We start from the raw sequence: 18,944 nt of genomic DNA, 5'->3' as shown, positions 1-18,944 counted from the left end.
GTGTGTTTGAGATTGCTTTGCTTCTGCTCTGTGGAGTTTTCTTCCGTCACAGTCTGGGAATGGGAAGGGCCTATTCTGTTATGCTACTATAGTCAGTTTTTATTTATGTTTTATTTTGTTATTTTTTTAAAGATTTTGTTAATTTATTTGTCAGAGAGAGAAAGAACAAGCAGGGGGAGCAGCAGTGGGAGAAGCAGGCTCTTTGCTGAGCAGGAAGCCCGACGCAGGGCTTGATCCCGGGACTCTGGGATCATGATCTGAGCTGAAGGCAGACACTGAACCGACTGAGACACCCACGCACCCCCTATAGTCAGTTTTTAAAAAATTTAAAATTTATCTTGCCGTATGAAATGCTTATGGAACACCTTGATTTTACTTTAAGATATGTTTTTGTGAAGTATTCAGTATTTTTGCTAGACAATTATTTTGACCTTAAGTGTGATTTATTGTGGCTTATAGCCTTTCCCCCCGAGACATTAATGGCTTACAATTAAAGAGGATGGCCAAATAGAATTTAATACTCTATTTCCCTCTCCAGAAAAACATCCTTTCTTTGAAGACTTAAACTAGACTTCAACGTAATAAGAAGGTTTTCCAAACTAGATTTTCCAATATGTCCAAAGATTGAGCATTTTGGGAGGTAAACTCTCCTTTGGGTTTCTGAGTTAATAATTACTCATTTTGATGCTAAGAGGATCAGAATTCTCAAATCTGTGAATTTAGAGTTGCTTACCACAGCGGACCGCCTTGTGTATTTGTTTCTTGGACAGCTTTGCTTACGGTGTGCTCCTTGAGGCTGGCTTTCCTGAGGATCTTCAGAGCTCTGGCTCTGCAGTTTTTCCCTGCTTGGAATATCTCCTTCGGCTGCCTCTAACAGCCCCCTCGTTGCCCTGCCATCTGGTCTGCCTCACGCAAACGTCTCTGAGTCTGCTCTCAGAGAATGTGATCTAATAAATGTGGGGCATTGAGGCAGCGGACCCAGATTCAAGTCCAGAGTCGGCTACTTAATCGTGTGCGCTTGTGGGCGAGTTTTGTAACCTTTGTGTGCCCACGTTCCTCTCTGCGCGATGCGGGTGGTAATAATACCCGCAGGGAGCTTGTTCTCAGAATGAGGTTGGATGCCGCAAACTGCGCGTCATGTAGGCGTGGTAGGTGCTTAGTAGGCAGTAGCTGCTGTTCCTGTGACCTAGTGCACTCTCGGGAGCTAGTTTGTTGGTGAACTTGCCCTGGCAGTTGAGACTATATTTTACACACACACATACACACACATACACAGGATATTTTAAAAGTTAAAAGAGAATATAATAAACATGTGGTTATCCATCACTTAGTTTTTTTTTTTTTTAAGATTTTGTTTATTTGAGAGAGAGAGGAGAGCATGAGTGGGGTTGGGGGGAGAGGGGCAGAGGGAGGGGGACAAGCTCCCTGCCGAGCAGGGAGCCCGACCTGGGGCTCGATCCCAGGATCCTGGGATCATGGCCTGAGCTGAAGGCAGACACTTAACCGACTGAGCCACCAAGGCTCACATCACTTAGTTTAAAAAATAAAATATTACCAACATCGTTGAAGCTGCCTTGGTTACCTATCCTAATTGCATTTCCCACGCTCCCCCTAAATAGTAACCGCTATTGCGAGTTTGGTGATTTTTGCCCTCATGTGTTTTACACTTTTACTACACATGTGACTGTTGTTTTCATTGGTGGTTAACAAGATCCATGGGAGGTGAACTAGAACTGTTTGAGAAGCCATGTATGGAGGGGTCGTAGATCCCCAGCCTCACAATTGTCAAGTGTGCCGAAAGGGCAAAGTTCTGACACCTCCCATCAGAGGGGCCCAGCCGTCATGCCCTGGTTTGGCTGTTTGGCTGCTGCCTCTCCTGGAATGGAGACCCGCCTGAGGACTACAGCCTGGCCTCTTTGTCCTCTCCTGTACCATCGCTTAGAAAGAAATCACGCAGCCAGAATTTTACATCCCCGAGATCACTCTTGAACCCACTGACTCTGTCCACCCTCATTGTTCGTCTCTAGTTTGGGGAGTCTGGGCCCTTGGGTAACTGCTTCTCTAGCCTCTCCAACTCATTGCCTTTTTGTCTCCTCCTTGTCTACCCTTCCACTCCTTGTTTGGTGTTGCTGCACTGGATACTCAGTATTTGCATTTCTTAGAAAACAGTCTTCGAACCTTCCCCTGGGAACTGCTCACGGGCAGGGGCAGCCCCGGTCCCTGGGACCACCCTCTTTTTTGAGTCCTGGAGGGTCAGCTGCCAGCTGTGGGTGGCCTTGTCATTGGCACAGACAGCCAGTAGTTTGGAGCACGTAATTACCATAGTATCAATAGAGAGTCTTGTGATACCAACCACCCAGGTAGGTCAAGGACAGGTGTGCACCTCAGTTGGAGATTCAGCTAGGGGGGGTGCCCTGGATGAGTCTGAATATCCTACTGGGTTCCAACCATTTCCTTCAGCAGGTCATCTATCCTGCTGAGTCCAGCAGGGCGGCACACTGGCTTCCACCTGGTGGGGCTATAGGTTCAACTTCCAAATCCTTAAATACATGTTGAAACTGGAGCATTTGCTGTAGTTATTTATTCCCAGAACTCAATGACTAGAAATGATGGAGTTCTTTTGACCTCCTTGGCCGCTTCAGGCTGGACAAGCTTACCAAGAGCTGTTGCCTGCATCTCTCACCCCACGCCATTCTTCCCTTCTTGACTTGGGTGCTTGTCCTTCTGGAGCTCCTAGCAGCAATTCCTCACTGCTACCCATTCCCTCACTCCCTTCCCCTGTCAATCACATTTACTCACTTGGTTTTCTTGGCCCTGACCATGTCCTCCTCCTGACACAGAACCTTACATAACTACTACAAGGGAGTAGCCACCTTTTCTTCAGTGTCTCTGCAGGAAACTGGCCATCATGGTAACTCTGACCAGTGGTGTTAATCTTCACAGCATGTGAGCTGCCCTTCCTCCCTGTGCCCCTAGCTGTAAGGGAAAGTCTCCAAGTCTGCCACGGTACCACTTCTACCTTGTGTTGTGGTTCCTTGTCTCTGTTCTTGATTGATCTTTTTTTTTTTTTTTAAGTTTTTATTTTAATTCCAAGTAGTTAACACACAGTGTTATAACAGTTTCAGGTACAGTTTAGTAATTCAACACTTCCATACATCACCCAGTGCTTATCACAGTAAATGCACTCCTTAATCCCCATCACCTATTCTCCCCATCCCCCCACCTACATCCCTTCGGGTAACCATCAACTGGTTCTCTATAGTTAAGAGTTTGTTTCTTGGTTTCTCTCTCTTTTCCCTTTGCTCATTTGTTTCTTAAATTCCACATATGAGTGAAATCATGTTGTATATCTTTTTCTGATTTATTTCACTTAGCATTATACTCTGTAGCTCCATCAATGTCTTCGCAAATGGCAAGATTTCATTCTTTTTATGGCTGAGTAATATTCCATTGTATATATACCACATCTTCTTTATCCATTCATGACTCAGAGGACACTTGGGCTGCTTCCATATCTTGGCTATTATAGATAATACCGCTATAAACATGGGGGCGTGCATGTATCCCTTTGAATGAGTGATTTTGTATTTTCTAGGTAAATACCTAGTAGTGCAATTGCTGGACCATAGGGTAGTTCTATTTTTAACTTTCTGAGGGACTTGCATACTGTTTTCCAGAATGGCTGCACCAGTTTGCATTCCTACCAAAAGTGCAAGAGAGTTCCTTTTTCTCCATACCCTCGCCAACACCTGTTGTTTTTTATGTTGTTGATTTTAGCCATTCTGACATGTGTGAGGTGATAGCTCATTGTAGTTTTGATTTGCATTTTTCTGATGGTAAGTGATCATGAGCATCTTTTCATGTGTTTGTTGGCCATCTGCATGTCTTCTTTGGAGAAATGCCTGTTCATGTCTTCTGCCTACTTTTTAATTGGATTATTTGTTTTTTGGGGTATTGAGTTTTAAAAGTTCTTTATATATTTTGGATACTAACCCTTTATTGGGTACATGATTAGCAAATATCTTCTCCATTCTGTAGGCTGCCTTTTAGTTTTGTTGATTGTTTCCTTTGCTGTGCAGAAGCATTTTATTTTGACGTAGTCCCAGTGCTTTCCTCAGGGGACATATCTAGAAGGAAGTTGGTACAGCCAATGTCAAAGAAGTTACTGCCTGCATTCTCTTCTAGGATTTCTATGGTTTCACGTCTCACATTTAGGCGTTTAATCCATTTTGAATATTTATTTATGTATTTATTTTTAAAGTAGGCTTCATGCCCAACATGGATCCCAGTGTGGGGCTTGAACTCATAACACTGAGATCAAGACCTGAGCTGAAATCAAGAGTTGGATGGTTAACTGACTGAGCCTCCCAGGCACCCCCATTTTGAATTTATTTTTGTGTATGGCATAAGAAAGTCCAGTTTTCCCAATACTGTTTGTTGAACAGACATTCTTTTTTCCATTTTCTGCTTTGTCGAAGAGTAATTGACCATATAATTATGGGTTCATTTCTGGATTTTCTTTTCTGTTCCACTGATTTATGTCTCTATTTTTGTGCCAGTACCATACTGTTTTCATTACTATGGCTTTGTAATACAGCTTGAAATCCAGAATTGTGATGCCTACAACTTTGCATTTCTTTTTCAAGGTTGCTTTGGCTATTTGGGGTCTTTTGGGGTTCCATACAAATTTTAGGATTGTTGGTTCTAGCTCTGTGAAAAATGCTGTTGGTATTTTGATAGAAATTGCATTAAATGTGTACATTGCTTTGGGGAATATAGACATTTCAACAGTATTTGTTCTTCCAATCCATGAGCATGGAATGTCTTTCCATTTCTTTGTGTTGTTTTCAGTTTCTTTCATCTGTGTTTTATAGTTTTCAGAGTACAGGTCTTTCACCTCTTCGGTTAAGTTTATTCCTAGGTATCTTACTGTTTTTGGTGCAGTTGTAAGTGCAGTTGTAAGTGGGATTGTTTTCTTGATTTCTCTTTCTGCTGATTTCTCTTTCCGCATTTCTAGAAATGCGGCAGCTTTCCATACATTGATTTGTATTCTGGGACTTTACTGAATTCGTGTTTCAGTTCCAGCTGTTTTTTGTGGAGTCTTTCAGGGTATAGAGTATCATGTCATCCGCAAATTGTGAAAGTTTGACTTCTTCCTTGCCGATTTGGATGCCTTTTCTTTTTGTTGTCTGATTGCTGTGGCCAGGACTTCCAGTACTATGTTGAATAGAAGTGGCGAGAGTGGACATCCTTGTCTTGTTCTTGACCTTAGGGGAAAAGCTCTCAGTTTTTCCCCATTAAGATGATTTAGCTGTGGATTTTTCATAAATGGTCTTTATTATGTTGAAGTATTGTCCCTCTAAACCTACCGTTTTATCATGAATGGTTGTTGTACTTTGTCAAATGCTTTTTCTTTGTCTATTGAAATCATCATATGGTTCTTATCCTTTCTGTTATTGATGTGATATATCATATTGATTTGCAAATATTGAACTACTCTTGCAGCCTAGCAGTAAATCCCACTTGATCGTGGTGAATGATTTTTTTTAATGTACAGTTGGATTTGGTTTGCTAGTATTTTGCTGAGGATTTTTGCATCTATGTTCATCGAAGATACGGGCCTGTAGTTCTCTTTTTTTGTGGTATCTTATCTGGTTTTGGTATGAGGATAAAGCTGGCTTCACAGAAATGAATTTGGAAGTTTTCCTTCTTTTTCTATTTTTTTTGAAATAGTTTGAGAAGAATAAGGTATTAACTTTTCTTTAAATGTTTGGTAAAATTCGCCTGTGAAGCCATCTGGTCCTGGGCTTTTGTTTGTTGGGAGTTTTTTTAATCACTGATTCAGTTTCTTTGCTGGTAATTGGTTTGTTCGAATCTTCTTGATTAATCTTCGTATTTCTGGTTCTTATCCTAGATCTTATGTAGGAAAGGTTCTTTTTTTAAAAAAAAACCAACCTGGGTAGAACATTTATTATGAGATCTAGATTAACAAAATTTTAAAAATGTATAATACAATATTGTTAACTGTAGGCATAAGACATTCTTATAAAGAACTTTGTATGAGAAGAAACTTTTTAAAAAGATTTATTTATTTATTTTAGAGAGAGAGAGAGAGTGCACGCACGCAGGCGCAGTGTGGGGGAAGAGGGAGAGAGAAAATCTCAGGCAGACTCCCCACTGAGCGTGGAACCCTTTGTGGCGCTCAATCTCATGCCCTGAGCTGAAACCAAGAGTCAGGTGTGTAACCAACTGTGCCACCCAAGTGCCCTGAGAAGAAACTTATAAAATGTTGAGGCTTCCTGAATCTGAACAGCCTTAGTCACAGAGCATTTAAGCAAAATCTAGAGTAGGTTAGATGCAGACAAGGTCAAAGTGGCTGGAGTCATTTTCCTTGGAACAGAAAAGGTTCAGAGATGAAGTCAGGCCATGGACGGAAGCAAGAGCCCAGCATAGGCTGGAGGTGGGAGAGTGTAGCAGTGAGTTCAGGCACCCAAGCTGGTGGGGACAGATAACAGTGCAGAGACAGCATGCTTCTTGAAACAGAGTGAAGCTGATATCAGTGTCTTATACTGACTGTGTGAGTCTTGAGGGCGGGGCTCACCCGTATGAAGATGCTAGCTCTGCAGCTGGCCAGTAGAGTCAAGGGGCCTCTTTCCGCTCTGTGGCAAACTCTCCCCAATCCTTGGCAAAGGCACAGCTTGACCCATTCTGGGTGCATGAAGACTTTTCATTAGGCGGATGCTAAGTTCTTCAAGTCTAGTGGATCTAACAGTTTAAGAGGATCTGATACAATTCAGACCCTCGTGTTTACCCCTGGGAAGAACTTCCCACCATTAGCAACATTAACTGGGCAAGCTGTTTTTTCTTGGGCACCTGCTATTGCAAGTCCTGGTGTTCAACCATGTGGGCATGGGCTTTGAGCACCCTGTAATCTGGTAGAAAAATCCACAAGTACAGAAACACCTATAAGGTAATGTGTAATAGAGGTGTTAATGCTACTTCCTCGTGCATAATATAGATGGTAGGATACTAGAATTGAGATCATAAAATATTTAATGAGATAGACCATTTAAAAAATCTTATAGATTTTAGTTTATATGCCTCATATTGATAACTGTACAAAAGCAGTATCACACGAAAGGCAGTATTTGAGAAGGAAGCAGCTCATTCTCCCTGATCTTGCATCCTGTTAACAGGGAACAGAAGCCTCTGATGCTTCATATGTGAAAGAAGTCCAGGTGGCCCTAACCTTGAACGGTCTTCCTGGGTCCTCTGATGCCTTCGCTTCTTCAGACTGTGCAGTTTTGGCTCTGAAAGCTTTGTGTCCTTTAATTAGACATCCTTACTTCTGTCTTGCCTCTTCTAGCTTTGGGATTTTTCTGATTAAAGCCTGGTATTCATTTTGGAGTATTTTTGAGCTCCCCCCACCCCGCTGCCATCTTGGCCAGTGGAACGGATTTCCTCACCATTCAGTGTGGATATATGCCCCCTAGTTACTTTTTGGGTGGTATTGCTAGCACATAAACCTCACTTCTTCATGGATGTGTATACACAGACTTACGTACATATAGATGTTCTTGTATGTTCATGTATATATATTCTCATACACATCAGCTTTTTTCCTTGACTGCTTTCAGGCACATCTAAGAATGCTATAATTTTACACCCAGGCGTTTCAATACATCTGATTGTAGTCTAGTTCCTACAAGTCTGAAGAACCTGTTTGACCATTCCTGATCGAGAATGAGACACAGTAATTCCTGGGTTTGTTCCTTGTAGGACATGTGGCTTTTGAATTTGAATCACCATTTGCCTTCACCCAAACTACATATTCAGAAAATGGCTCTGTGTTTCTTCTGGCACAGAGTTGCCATTTACAGCCACACTCTCCGTTGTAGTGACGTCCTTTCCACGATCCTTGTATAATATGGCAAGGGCCAGACAGTAGGGTTTTCTGCTAGTACTTCTTTAAGGCTTAGTTATTTCCTTCTGAATATCCCCTGGATAGCCCGCTCAGCTGCACCGCCCTGGCCTGCAGTACTTCCCACACACTGGGGAAGGCGCTCTGGAAGTTGGACAGCACGTGGTCGTCTTCTCAGGGCTTCCACACACACTTTGCCCTCGGCCTTCTCCTTGTGAGCACTGCTGTGGCAAACCCGCCACCCCTCCTCACCTGCCCGCTGAGGTCAGTGTGAATGGGGCCAACATGTGGCCTAGGTCTGTAGTGCCCATTGGGCACAGGGCACAGAGGTCAAAGTGGCCAGGAAGCCCGAGGAGAGAAGGTAGCTGGTGGAGCTCCCTGAGCCCTGGCTGCAGAAGTGGGTCATTCTCAGTGGGGGCAGGCAGGGGCCTGTGTGGGCCATAGCCTGCGTCTCTGACCTCACATCTTGCCTAGTGTCCACATCCTGTGTTCTTCTCATTCTGGAAAGGCACAGTTTGGGACAAGAGGCCACTGGAGCCTGGGGCCCTGAGGAATTTTTTGTTTGTTTTGCTTTGTTTTTATTAACGGGTTTGTTGTGATATAGTTCACATACCATAAAATTCACCCCCTTAAAGTATACAATTCAGTGGCGTTTAGTATAGTCACCTATGTGCAACTGTCACCACTGCCAATTTTATAATATTTCCATCACCTCAAAAAGAAAGCCTACCCTTTAGCCACCACCTCTGCCATGATCCCACCCCTGCCTCTCCAGTGCTAGGGACCCACGAATCAAAGTTCTAGTTCTGTCTCTGTTACCTCATTCTGGACTTTCATATGAATGGAATAGAATATGTGGTCTTTCATGACTGGCTCATTTCACTTAGCGTGATGTTTCAAGATTCATCAGTGTTGTAGCACGTGTCAATAGTTCATTCCTTTTCATGGCAGCATAATATTCCATTGTACGGAGAGATCACATTTTGTTTATTCATCTGGTGAGGGATATGTGGGTTGTTTTTGTCTTTTGGCTGTTGTTGATAATACAAACATTTGGGTATAAGTATCTGTGTAGGCATCTGTTCTCATTTCTCTTGGGTATATACCAAAAGTAGAATTGCTGGGTCATTGGGTAACTTTAGGTTTAATCATTTCAGGAAACGCCAAGCAGTTTTCCAAAGTGGCTGCACCACTTTCTTTCTTGCCAGCAGTGTACGACAGTTTCAGTTTCTCCACATCTTCATCAGCCCTTGTTGATCTGATTTTTTGATTTTAGCCATACTAGTGGGTGTGAACTCATGAGGTTTTGGAATTTGGGGAGGATTTTCCCTTTCTAATAGTTTTAAAATCCATTGTATATAATTATATATATAAATATATATATTATTTAAATGCATAAGTAGATATAAAACACTTCAGTGTCTGTAAAAGTGTGACTGGTAAGATGTCCTATTGCCTATCACAATAATAAAGAATATTTCCATATTTGTTAATCCAAAATTCTTACTGCTCAAAACCAATGTGGGAAACTTTTTGTAATGAGTGAGGTAAGGGGAAGAGAAGGGTGCAGAAGTGGGAGCAGGGGGTATATTTTCAGGAGCAGGAATTGCTCCATCGCTCATCTCTGCGTCTTATGGCTCCATCTGTCTTTCAGGAGGACTGGCGTTGGCCCACGTGCTCTTCTTCTATCTGAAGTACTTGGTGCTCTTCGGTGTCCCAGCTCTGCTCATGCGCCTGGACGGACTCACGCCGCCACCCCTCCCTCGCTGTGTGAGCACCATGTTCAGTTTCACGGGGATGTGGAGGTCAGTAGTTTGGTTTATTAAAGCCCTTTGGGGCTGTCCAGCGGGAGGAGCCATGGCTTGGTGAGCTTCCGAGGGTTTGGGCCACCATCCTTTCTCTGTCCCTCACTCGAGGCACATTCAGCACTTGGGTTTCTTCATCTGTCTGATAGGATGACAGTCTGTGAGAGGTACGGTCAGGCTGTGAAGATATGTGAGATAAGAAAATTTCTCTCCTGGTCTATGTACAAATGCACATAGGGTGATGTCTAAGTGGTTTCTTACTAACTTGGGATATGCTGCAGTATATTATTTTATTGCTCTCTGTTTTTCTTGAAAATGACCTCTGTATATGTGGGACTGCCAATGAAAAACAATAGAATTAGGATAATAGCATAGGTCCCTATTAGCATTTACTAGCTCTCAGCTCTGGAACAATTTCCTAAATTTCTCTAAGTTTCATTTTTCTTTTCTCTTAAATGGGAATAATAATAGTGAGGGTGATAATACCCCTATTCAAGAGTTGTTTTGAATATTAAATAAGCTGATGCATTTCAGGCATTTGGCATATAGTAGATGTTTACAAATGTTAGCTTTTTATCCTTTTATTATTCCTAAACTTGGTGCACATGGATAGACAGATGTGTTTTCTGATTTTCTTACTCTTCTTGATTTTACCCCATAAACGTATGGCTGGCCTGGAGCTTTTGTTCCAAAAGATCCCTTAGTCCCGCTGCTGTTTCTGATTGTTGTTCTCCAGATGGGCTTGCTTGCTGCTGTGTTTCTTATCACTTCCAGTATGGAACAAGTGACAGGGCTTGCTTGTGCACTTGCAGCCCTAACAGGAAGCTCAGCCTGGGGACCTGCACAGTCGTGGGGGTCAGCACGTCTTAGGCACCTCCATTTCCCCCACCCCAGCCTCGGCTCTGCTCGGAGTTGCTGTTCTGGCCCATTCACATGGCACCTTCAGTCTTATATTTCATCTCCATAGGCAGAAGAGCTAGGACCCAGGTAGAGGAAGAGCTCAGTGAATGTTATCATATTTAATATTGCTATTAAAAAAGGGGTGGGTAGCCTACAACATTCTAGTTTTCCATAGAACCTGATAATAGATGCCGTAAGCCTCTGTAAGTGCATTTTATTATTGGTTCAGTTTGCTTCTTAGAATTAGAAATTTCATATGGTTATTGAACGTAATGTTAGATAATTGCTTTGATTTGTCCTTAATTACTTCATCAAATAGCACAGGTTGCCCAGTTTTAATGGCAGGGGTGGAGAATGCTAGCAAAGGGGTTCTCTCTAGCCAGGGGGACACAGAGTGGTTCTTGGTTAAAAGGTGAACCTGGTTGGGAGGCTCTGTTAACTTTTGACCTACTCATAAAATTAATTTACTGAACAAAGGGGTTGGGACCCTGCATGATTTGGGGTCGTGTCATCAGTGACTGGTGTGTGCCCAGCATGGTTCCTCTGCTTCCTTGTGAATACTTTGCCCTAATGCAGTTCTTGGGAAACATATTCTCCTAAAGGGCTTCTCGTGTCGGTTGGCATAATGAAAATCCATGACTCTTAGGCAGACATGCCGGCTCCAGGCTCCTTGTCCATAGATCTCAGCGCATTAATTGTCACAAGAGGTGGTTTAGACTGTTGACTGTATTTCACAGTCAGAGTAGTTGTCTTCTTGTCCTTTATTATTTTAGTTAATTATTTTTTGGTCCAATACCCTCTGTTGTCTGTCTATACACAACAAAGGCAGAGAGAGCCTATCTGCCAAGACCTTTGTCATTTTCGATTAGAACTAGACTCAAATCGTGTAGACTCCAGGTTGTCTAAACGCTCCTCCCTCCCTCCCAGTTAAAGTTTTAAGACAGATGTGGGCGAGAGAGTCATAAAAGTTAGGCTATGAGCTGGAAGCTCTGGACTGAGCCCTGGGAGTGATGTGGTCCTGGGGGAAGTGTTTACGAGAGCATCTGACAGAATAACAAGCATGGTCTTTCCTGGAGTGACCTAGACTTTTATCCTGGCTTTTTTTTTTTTCCAGCTTACATGGGTGTAGATTTTCCCCTTCACAATTTTTAGTCTGCTGAAGGGTTTTCCAGTTTGCCAGTTATACATAGAAACACCTTGGTCTTCGTTCTTTGAACACAGTGACCATTCCACATTAAGTAGTTGAATTTAGGAAGGGAGGTCAGCTCTGCACTACAGTACACAATTAAAGGCTCAGAAGAAGTAGTTTTGAATTGAAAAAATAAAAATTATAGCTTCTCTTTTACACTGTTTGCAGATATTCCTCTGTCCTTCAGAGGAAGTTTACCATGTTCGTGTTCAGGATCTGGTAACCTAACCCTACAGCGGCCCTGGTCCCCACTCTCTAACTTTTCTCTGTAAAATGCACATTGAGGGAAAATAAAGTTTTGAATTTGTAGTTTCTGTTTACATCTAGCTTTACATTAATATTTCTGGGCCATCTGTCGAGGTCTTGCTGCAGACAGGGAGTTGCCCCCTCTTCCTGGATGTAGGTCTGGGAAGAACTGAGTCACAAACATGTGAAAGCTGGCCATGCACGTTATTCTGGGCAGTGGCAGCCAGTCATACAGTGACACAAAGGGAAGGGTGGATGGGAAACAGAAGGAAGAAATTTAAAAACAGTCTTCGCAGATTGTCTAGTGGTTACCTGGCCTTCTAGAAAGTCCACACTGAATGAGGTCTGTTAGTTTATTTATTTTAGATTTTATGTATTTATTTGAGAGAGAGTGAGCAAGAGAGAGCACAAGCCAGGGGAGGGGCAGAAGGAGAGGGAGGAGCAGACTCCCCACTGAGCAGAGAGCCCAATGTGGGGCTGGATCCCAGGACCCCAGGATCTTGACTTGAGCCGAAGGCAGACGCTTAACCCACTGAGCCACCCAGGCGCCCCATGAATAGGTTTAGAACTGATGATGAGAGAGGAATTTTTAGCCTCCCATTTTAAAGGCAGCTTACACACCTGAACACTGTGCTGACTGATAGCAGCATATTTCAGTCCACTTAACAGTGAGAGAAGACTTGAAGCCAGCAGTTACCATATCAGAGGAATCTGAGCTCTACATCATAGAACAGATGAAATTGGCCATCAGCAGAGAGATAATGTTCCTTGACATGCTAGTTCAGATTGATCATGAAAAATTGCTCTTCACCCAGACGGCCCAGACCTGAAAGTTAGGACCTGATGGGTTTGTTTATTTATTTTTTTCCCTTTTAGCTCTTTTCTTTCATATAATTCCTGCTCAGATATTTGCGGGCATAACAAAACCCTAAGGAGTATGTGTATTCCCTCTTGTGTGATTTTTCCGTGGCCTTACAGACCTTAGAAATTGAGAATTTTCTGCTTAATTTTTAGGTTTCATGTTTTAATTTAGGTAGGCTGAGATCTGTAATGAGCATCTTTTGCCGGGAGTCATTAAAGATGACATTGCATGTCCGAGGTTTCAAATTAGAAGTCTGATCATGTTCCCCTGATTTGATTTTTAGCTATGGAAGCAAAGAGTGCAAAGTGATAGAATTTCCTGCGGCGGCTGGTGAGTTATGGGTCAATTTCAATTATCTCAGGAATCTCGCAGAGCTTGCCCTCTGCCTTTCTTGAATTATGATGCTCTCAGGTCTTCATAGGCAAACTCATGCATCACAGCTTAACCAAGAGAAATTTGGGCACTGCTAGACCTTAACGTATGGGGACATTTTGGGGTTGGGGCAGGGGAGCAGTCTGAACCCCTTCATTCAGTGGGGAATTGATTGCATGAAGTTTTAGGTCAATAGAAGAATTTAGGGCCCTTGATGGAGAGTTGGTCCAGGCCTGTGGTAGATGATGAAAACTAGCTTTACAAACTGCTGGCTTTATATCAGTCCTGCCTTTGAATCACGTCTGACCTCAGGTTGCAGGACAGGATGGAGAACCTGGAGTTGGTGAAGTACACCCCATGTCTACCAGCACTGCTGGGTGGGCAGCAGGGGCAGCGTGAACATAAAGGGGAAAAGATGGAATGGGTGTCCTTAATAAGCGTTCACTGTTTTTGCAGGCAGCCTGCTAACCAAGATCTTGCTACTTACTAGTTGTGTGCCTTGGGCAAATAATTAAAATGCTCTGGACTAACTTTTCATTTCTAAAATAGAGATAATAATAGCACTCGCTGCATAGGGCCATGTGAGGGCTGACTGAGCTTAGTGTTTAGTAGGTCCTCAGGAAGGGCTAGCTTCTATATATATATATTTTTTTGCACTAGAAAATCTAGCAAAGCCGGAGGTGATGGAGGAATCAGCCTGTGGGTAGGTGGCGTTGGGGAAGCAGTGGGCAGTGATGCGACTGGCCGAAGAAAGGCTCTGGTCCAGCTCTGAGCCTGAGATGTGACAGGTCAGAGATAAAGGCTATGGTGGAGAAGTCATGGGCTCTCTGCCCTCAGAGGAGAGAGCTCAATCCAGTTGATTCTTCCTCAGTTTTCTCCACTGTTGCCTACTGTTGAATGAAAGAAAGACCCTTGTCATTAGATGATGTCTATATTCTCTTCTAGTTCTGTGTTTATATGAGCCCCAGCCACACTGGATGGGGATGACACCAGTCCCTGGTGGTGGAGTCCTGTCTCCCTCACTACCCATGTAATTGGGCAAAAAGTCATTTAACCTCCTAATGCCTCAGTTTTCTGAAGCGTTAAAATTAAGCTCCTCATAGGGCGTGCCTCCCTGGGTTTTTCGAGGGTTCAGTGAAACCAGTGCTACCGCAGGAACACAGGGCAAGGACACTGTAGACACCATGATGTTAGCCAGTAATCATAATTACAGATGTGCAAGTGAACTTTATACTGTGTGTTTTTTTAATTTCCCAGAAAAGGCAGGCCCGATACCTTCGGTGGTGGAAGGAGGTGGAAAGTGGTAGAGATGGGAGGTAACACGTGGAAGGCATGGAATCCAGAACTAGAGCACAGGGTCCTTGTAATCTGCACTGGGCTGGCCTCTCCCTCACATTTAGGGGGTTTCTTTTAGCATACAGTTTCTAGCTACCAGACATTTGTGTCACCTCACATTTTGTCTTTGTCTTACCCCCTTTCAACAGACTCAGAAAATGTATTTCCGTCTCCCGACGGTTATATTTCAAAATCCCTTCACCTTCTCCTTCAAACACAGACTGCCGTAAATCAGAGTGGGTACCAAGTTGAAGCAGATTTTATGAACCATTATTATGTTTTGGTTCCTGGATTTATTTTGACTTCGAAGATAGATACTCTGCTCTCCTCTCCATTTCCTCCCTCTGTGGAGGCTGTCTTCAGCATGCATATTACTGAGCAAACTCTCAGACTGGAGGCTTTTAGAGGGAGCAGCTCTCTGGCACAAGAAACACCAGGGTGTTTTCTAATGGAGGACCCTCCGGCTCTTGGAGATCCAAGATCTGGAGATTGAGTGGCTTTGAATCCTGGCTCTACTACTTATTATCTGTTGACCTCCCTGTGCCTCAGTTTCCTTCTCTGGAAAATGGAGATGTGACCGTGCCCACCTCTGGGAGCTGACACCCTGAGTCACACCCCAAAGGAGGTGTCTCTGCTTGCTCACACCCCACCAGCCTGTGAGCCCTTTGAGGACAGTGATCAGACCTTGTTCTTGGTTAACCCTGTGTCCCCCAGCACCCTCCTCAGTGCCCAGCATTTAGTGGGTACTCAGGAACTCTGGGCTACAGGGAGGAATGGTCACTTCTCTCTGAAATCTTGATCACCAGGTCTTAGGAGCAAACTTTTCAAACTTCTTGATGCAGCAGCTGTGTATTTCCTGTGTGTAACATGCACCCCTGTGTCGTTGCCGAGGCGTTCCAGGCCATGGCCATGTTGGTACCCCACCTTCCTTACCTCCCTGTGTGCATCTCAGTGACTATCAGTAATTGGTGTGCCGAAATACTGTGTTGGCTTGCAGTTTTCTTGGGAACGAGTCTTCCTTGAAAGGAATGAGGAGTCGACACCTTTTTAACTTCATTCCTTTCGTTATTTTATCAGACATCCTGCCACATCCCTGAGAGCAGATGAAGGAGAGAGTTGCAAAGTTAAAGGAAGAAAAGAGATTCCATTCAGACTCTGATATAAGAGAAGAGCTGTTTGTCTCTGGGGACAGGATTTGTCTGAGGGAGGGGCTGAAAGAAGAGATCCTAATCCCTTGCAATGGAACCTGGGGGCAGGACTGGGAGGGAAGCCCTTCTGGAACTTGTCCTCACAAGGAGTAGTAGTAAGAATAATAATAGTAATGGCAGTCACAGCAGCTCTGGCATCTGCAAGCAGCAAACACATTCAGCCAGGCATATTTCTAAGTGCTTTGGTGTATGTATTTAATCCTCACAAAACTCCTCTGTGTAAGTACTGTTACTCCCACTTTACAAAAGATGGAAGTGAGACAGAGAGGTTGAGTAACTCTCCTTGAATCACACAGCTAGTAAGTGGCGGAGCTGGGCTTTGAACCCAAGCATGTGGCTCTGGAGTCTGAGCTTGTAATCACTACCTTTTCCCGTCTCTCTAGAGAAACGGACCTGCAGTGAATTCCTCCAGGCTCTGGAGCATGGCTTGTGTGACAGGATCTGGAGCTTTGGGGGTATCTGAGAATGATGATCGCCTATGTACTGACTCCCTAGAAAGGGAGATGGTGCAGGGAAGAGTCAAGTCAGGCAGTTGGTTGGCCTCTATGCACCAAGGGGTGAGGAGAAAGGGAGTTGCCATTTAACCCTGAGTCACTGAGTGCTGTGGGGTCAGTGGGCCTTCGTTCTCCTGTTACATCTCTTGTGTTATAAACAGCAGTCCAGACACAGCTGCTTGAGTGGAAGTGGGAGGGGGGTTCGCCTGGCACCAACATAGAAACTTGACTCCATTTCTCTTGCCAGAGTCTCTTGTGTGGAGCTGGGGCGATGGCTGTCCTCCTCCTACTGTGTTGCTTTATCTCACGTTGGGCTGGGTCAGATACTATTTGCCAACAGAAATGGAGAATTGCCCCATGTCTGCCAGTCATTAAACGTCCGGGTCCCCAGCACTATCTTTCTCCTCTCCTTTCCTTTCCTTTCCTTTCCTTTCCTTTCCTTTCCTTTCCTTTCCTTTCCTTTCCTTTCCTTTCCTTTCCTTTCCTTTCCTGTCTTTCTTTCAACTTTAGCACTGTCTTCCTTCTAATTTACACCTTCTCTTCAGCAGACTAGTGTTGTTTTTTGCTCCACCTCAGATCTGAGGATGAAATTCAAGGTGCAGCCTGCTTTTACCCTTAAATGCTCGTAGGTATTTTGATGTTTCAGTTTTACATTCGCATGCAGTCAGATCTCTCATTCTTTGCCTGTATAGTTTCGGCCTTTGGTGATAAGTTGAGGAAGTCCATTGGAAATGTATTTATTTTTATGTAAGGAGGAATTCCTACCTCAGAGATTCACAAGCTACTGAAACAGTTTTTCTGTAGATTCTCAAAAACCGGCTCACCACAGACTTCACGTCATCTAACACAGTGCCTGGCACATAGTAGGCACTCAACAAACAGGTATTTCCTGAGTGAAAGATGAGTGAACCTCTGTGCACCCTACGAACCTCTGCACCACTGAAGAAGAGATAAAAGACAAATTGACTTACATGTGAAGTGTGGGTCTAACTTCCAGTGATTACCCTGCCGTCCTGACTGCATTTATGGTGATATAAAATGCCATCTTTTGCCATATTATCTATTTCCTATGTTGTACCTGAGGCTTTTTCTGGGCCCACCTTGTGCAGCATGCATTCTGGGTTCTGTGTTTCTTTATAGTGTGAATGTTTCAATCTTTTCTGTATTGAATGACTTACCATTAGAACCCAAGAGGGAATTTGTGTTTCCTATGGGGTCTGGTGAAAAAAGAAGGGGGTGAGTAAAGAAAACTGTTCTTCTATTTTTCTTCATTGGAGGCTAAAAACCAACCAACCAACCAACCAACCAACTCAACCAACCACCACCACCACCACCACCACCACCACCACCACCACCACCACAAAAACAGCAAAGTAAAATTTAAAGGACCTTCGTTGTTTTATGGACAGGGGAATAAAGCAGAGGCTGTCCTTTGTTCTCAGTGGACTGGGAAAGAGTGACACCCTGATCATGGAAAGTCAGTGGTGCTTGAGCAAAAGGAAACATAAGGCTAACATTCGGAGTCCCCTAGAAAATAACAGGGCTAGGTAGGTGTCACCTGGAATGGGAAGATTATGCCCAAAGGGGTTCTGAAAAACTGAACCTACAGATTTTTGTCTTTGAACCTTCTGGAACTTCCCGTCCACTGCTTCTCCTCTCTGTTCTGTCTGTCTCTGTTTCATACTGTATAATGGCTCTAGCCCTGGCCCTGGGAGTCATTTTGGCCCAGGATTGGGAGGAGCAGGACCAGGTCCATTACTCTTCACAGCAGGGGAAGGGAGGCCCTTGCTTCTTGAGTGAAGAAGGCTCCTGGTAACCCATATTGCCATTCTCAGTGCATGTTTACTAGGAAAGTTGGTCTAAACCGTGGTCAGATTCTGTATCATTTTTACTACTGGACTGAGGAATAGGACTCAAATAGTGTGTAATAGAATCATCTGTGAGGCTTATTAAATGGCCAACTATGAGCCTACCTCTAGATTGTGACTGAGTAGTTTGGGATAGGGCTCACTAATCTGAATTTTATCAAGCGACTAACATGATTCTGCAGTCCACAGACCACACTTTGAGAAGCATTTGCAACTGTCATCATTGGCTTTCTGAAGGAGGCCAGATTCCTTGACCCAGCTCAAGGCCCTTCCTGATCTGGTCCCTGCTACTGACTTTCATTCTCTGTATTTTTTAAAAAAGATTTTATTTATTTATTTGAGAGAGAGAGAGATAGAGTTCGAGCAGGGGCAGGGGCAGGGGCAGAGGAAGAGAATTTCAAGCAGACTCCATGCTTAGCATGGAGTCTGACGTGGGGCCCAATCCCACAACCCAGAGATCACGACCCAAGCTGAAATCAAGAGTCAGGTGCCCAACTGACCAAGCCACCCGGGCACCCCTCATTCTCTGTATTTGAGTACTTGCCATGTGAAAGTCTAATGAGAAAGCGTGATACTAATTTAAAGACTAATTACAGATTAAGGTAGAATTGTGTATAAAGAGATTGGTTTTAGCCATAGAAAGCTCCTTTGCTGAGGTATGGATTGAACTGAGATCTGAAGGTTGAGTAGGAGGGGAAAGAGTATTCCAGGCAGCAGGGACAGCATGTACAAAGGCCCTGTGGT

The 18,944-nt window shown here is 43.8% G+C and overlaps 1 protein-coding gene across 7 annotated transcripts in view; it reads left to right on the top strand.

The window, feature by feature from the left end:
* HHAT (hedgehog acyltransferase) overlaps positions 1 to 18,944 on the top strand; it is a 319,513-nt gene that overhangs the window by 118,064 nt on the left and 182,505 nt on the right. For all 7 annotated transcript variants that reach the window (XM_057315047.1, XM_057315045.1, XM_057315044.1 and 4 more), the window contains one exon: positions 9,576 to 9,726. In XM_057315047.1, the coding sequence (XP_057171030.1) occupies positions 9,576 to 9,726 (151 nt within the window). The remainder of the gene's footprint in view (positions 1 to 9,575; positions 9,727 to 18,944) is intronic.

The sequence above is a fragment of the Ursus arctos genome, unplaced genomic scaffold, assembly GCF_023065955.2.
Source record: "Ursus arctos isolate Adak ecotype North America unplaced genomic scaffold, UrsArc2.0 scaffold_2, whole genome shotgun sequence".
Taxonomy (NCBI): domain Eukaryota; kingdom Metazoa; phylum Chordata; class Mammalia; order Carnivora; family Ursidae; genus Ursus; species Ursus arctos.
The sequence above is the reverse complement of the archived record's forward strand: the minus strand, read 5'-3'. Positions and strand labels throughout refer to the sequence as shown.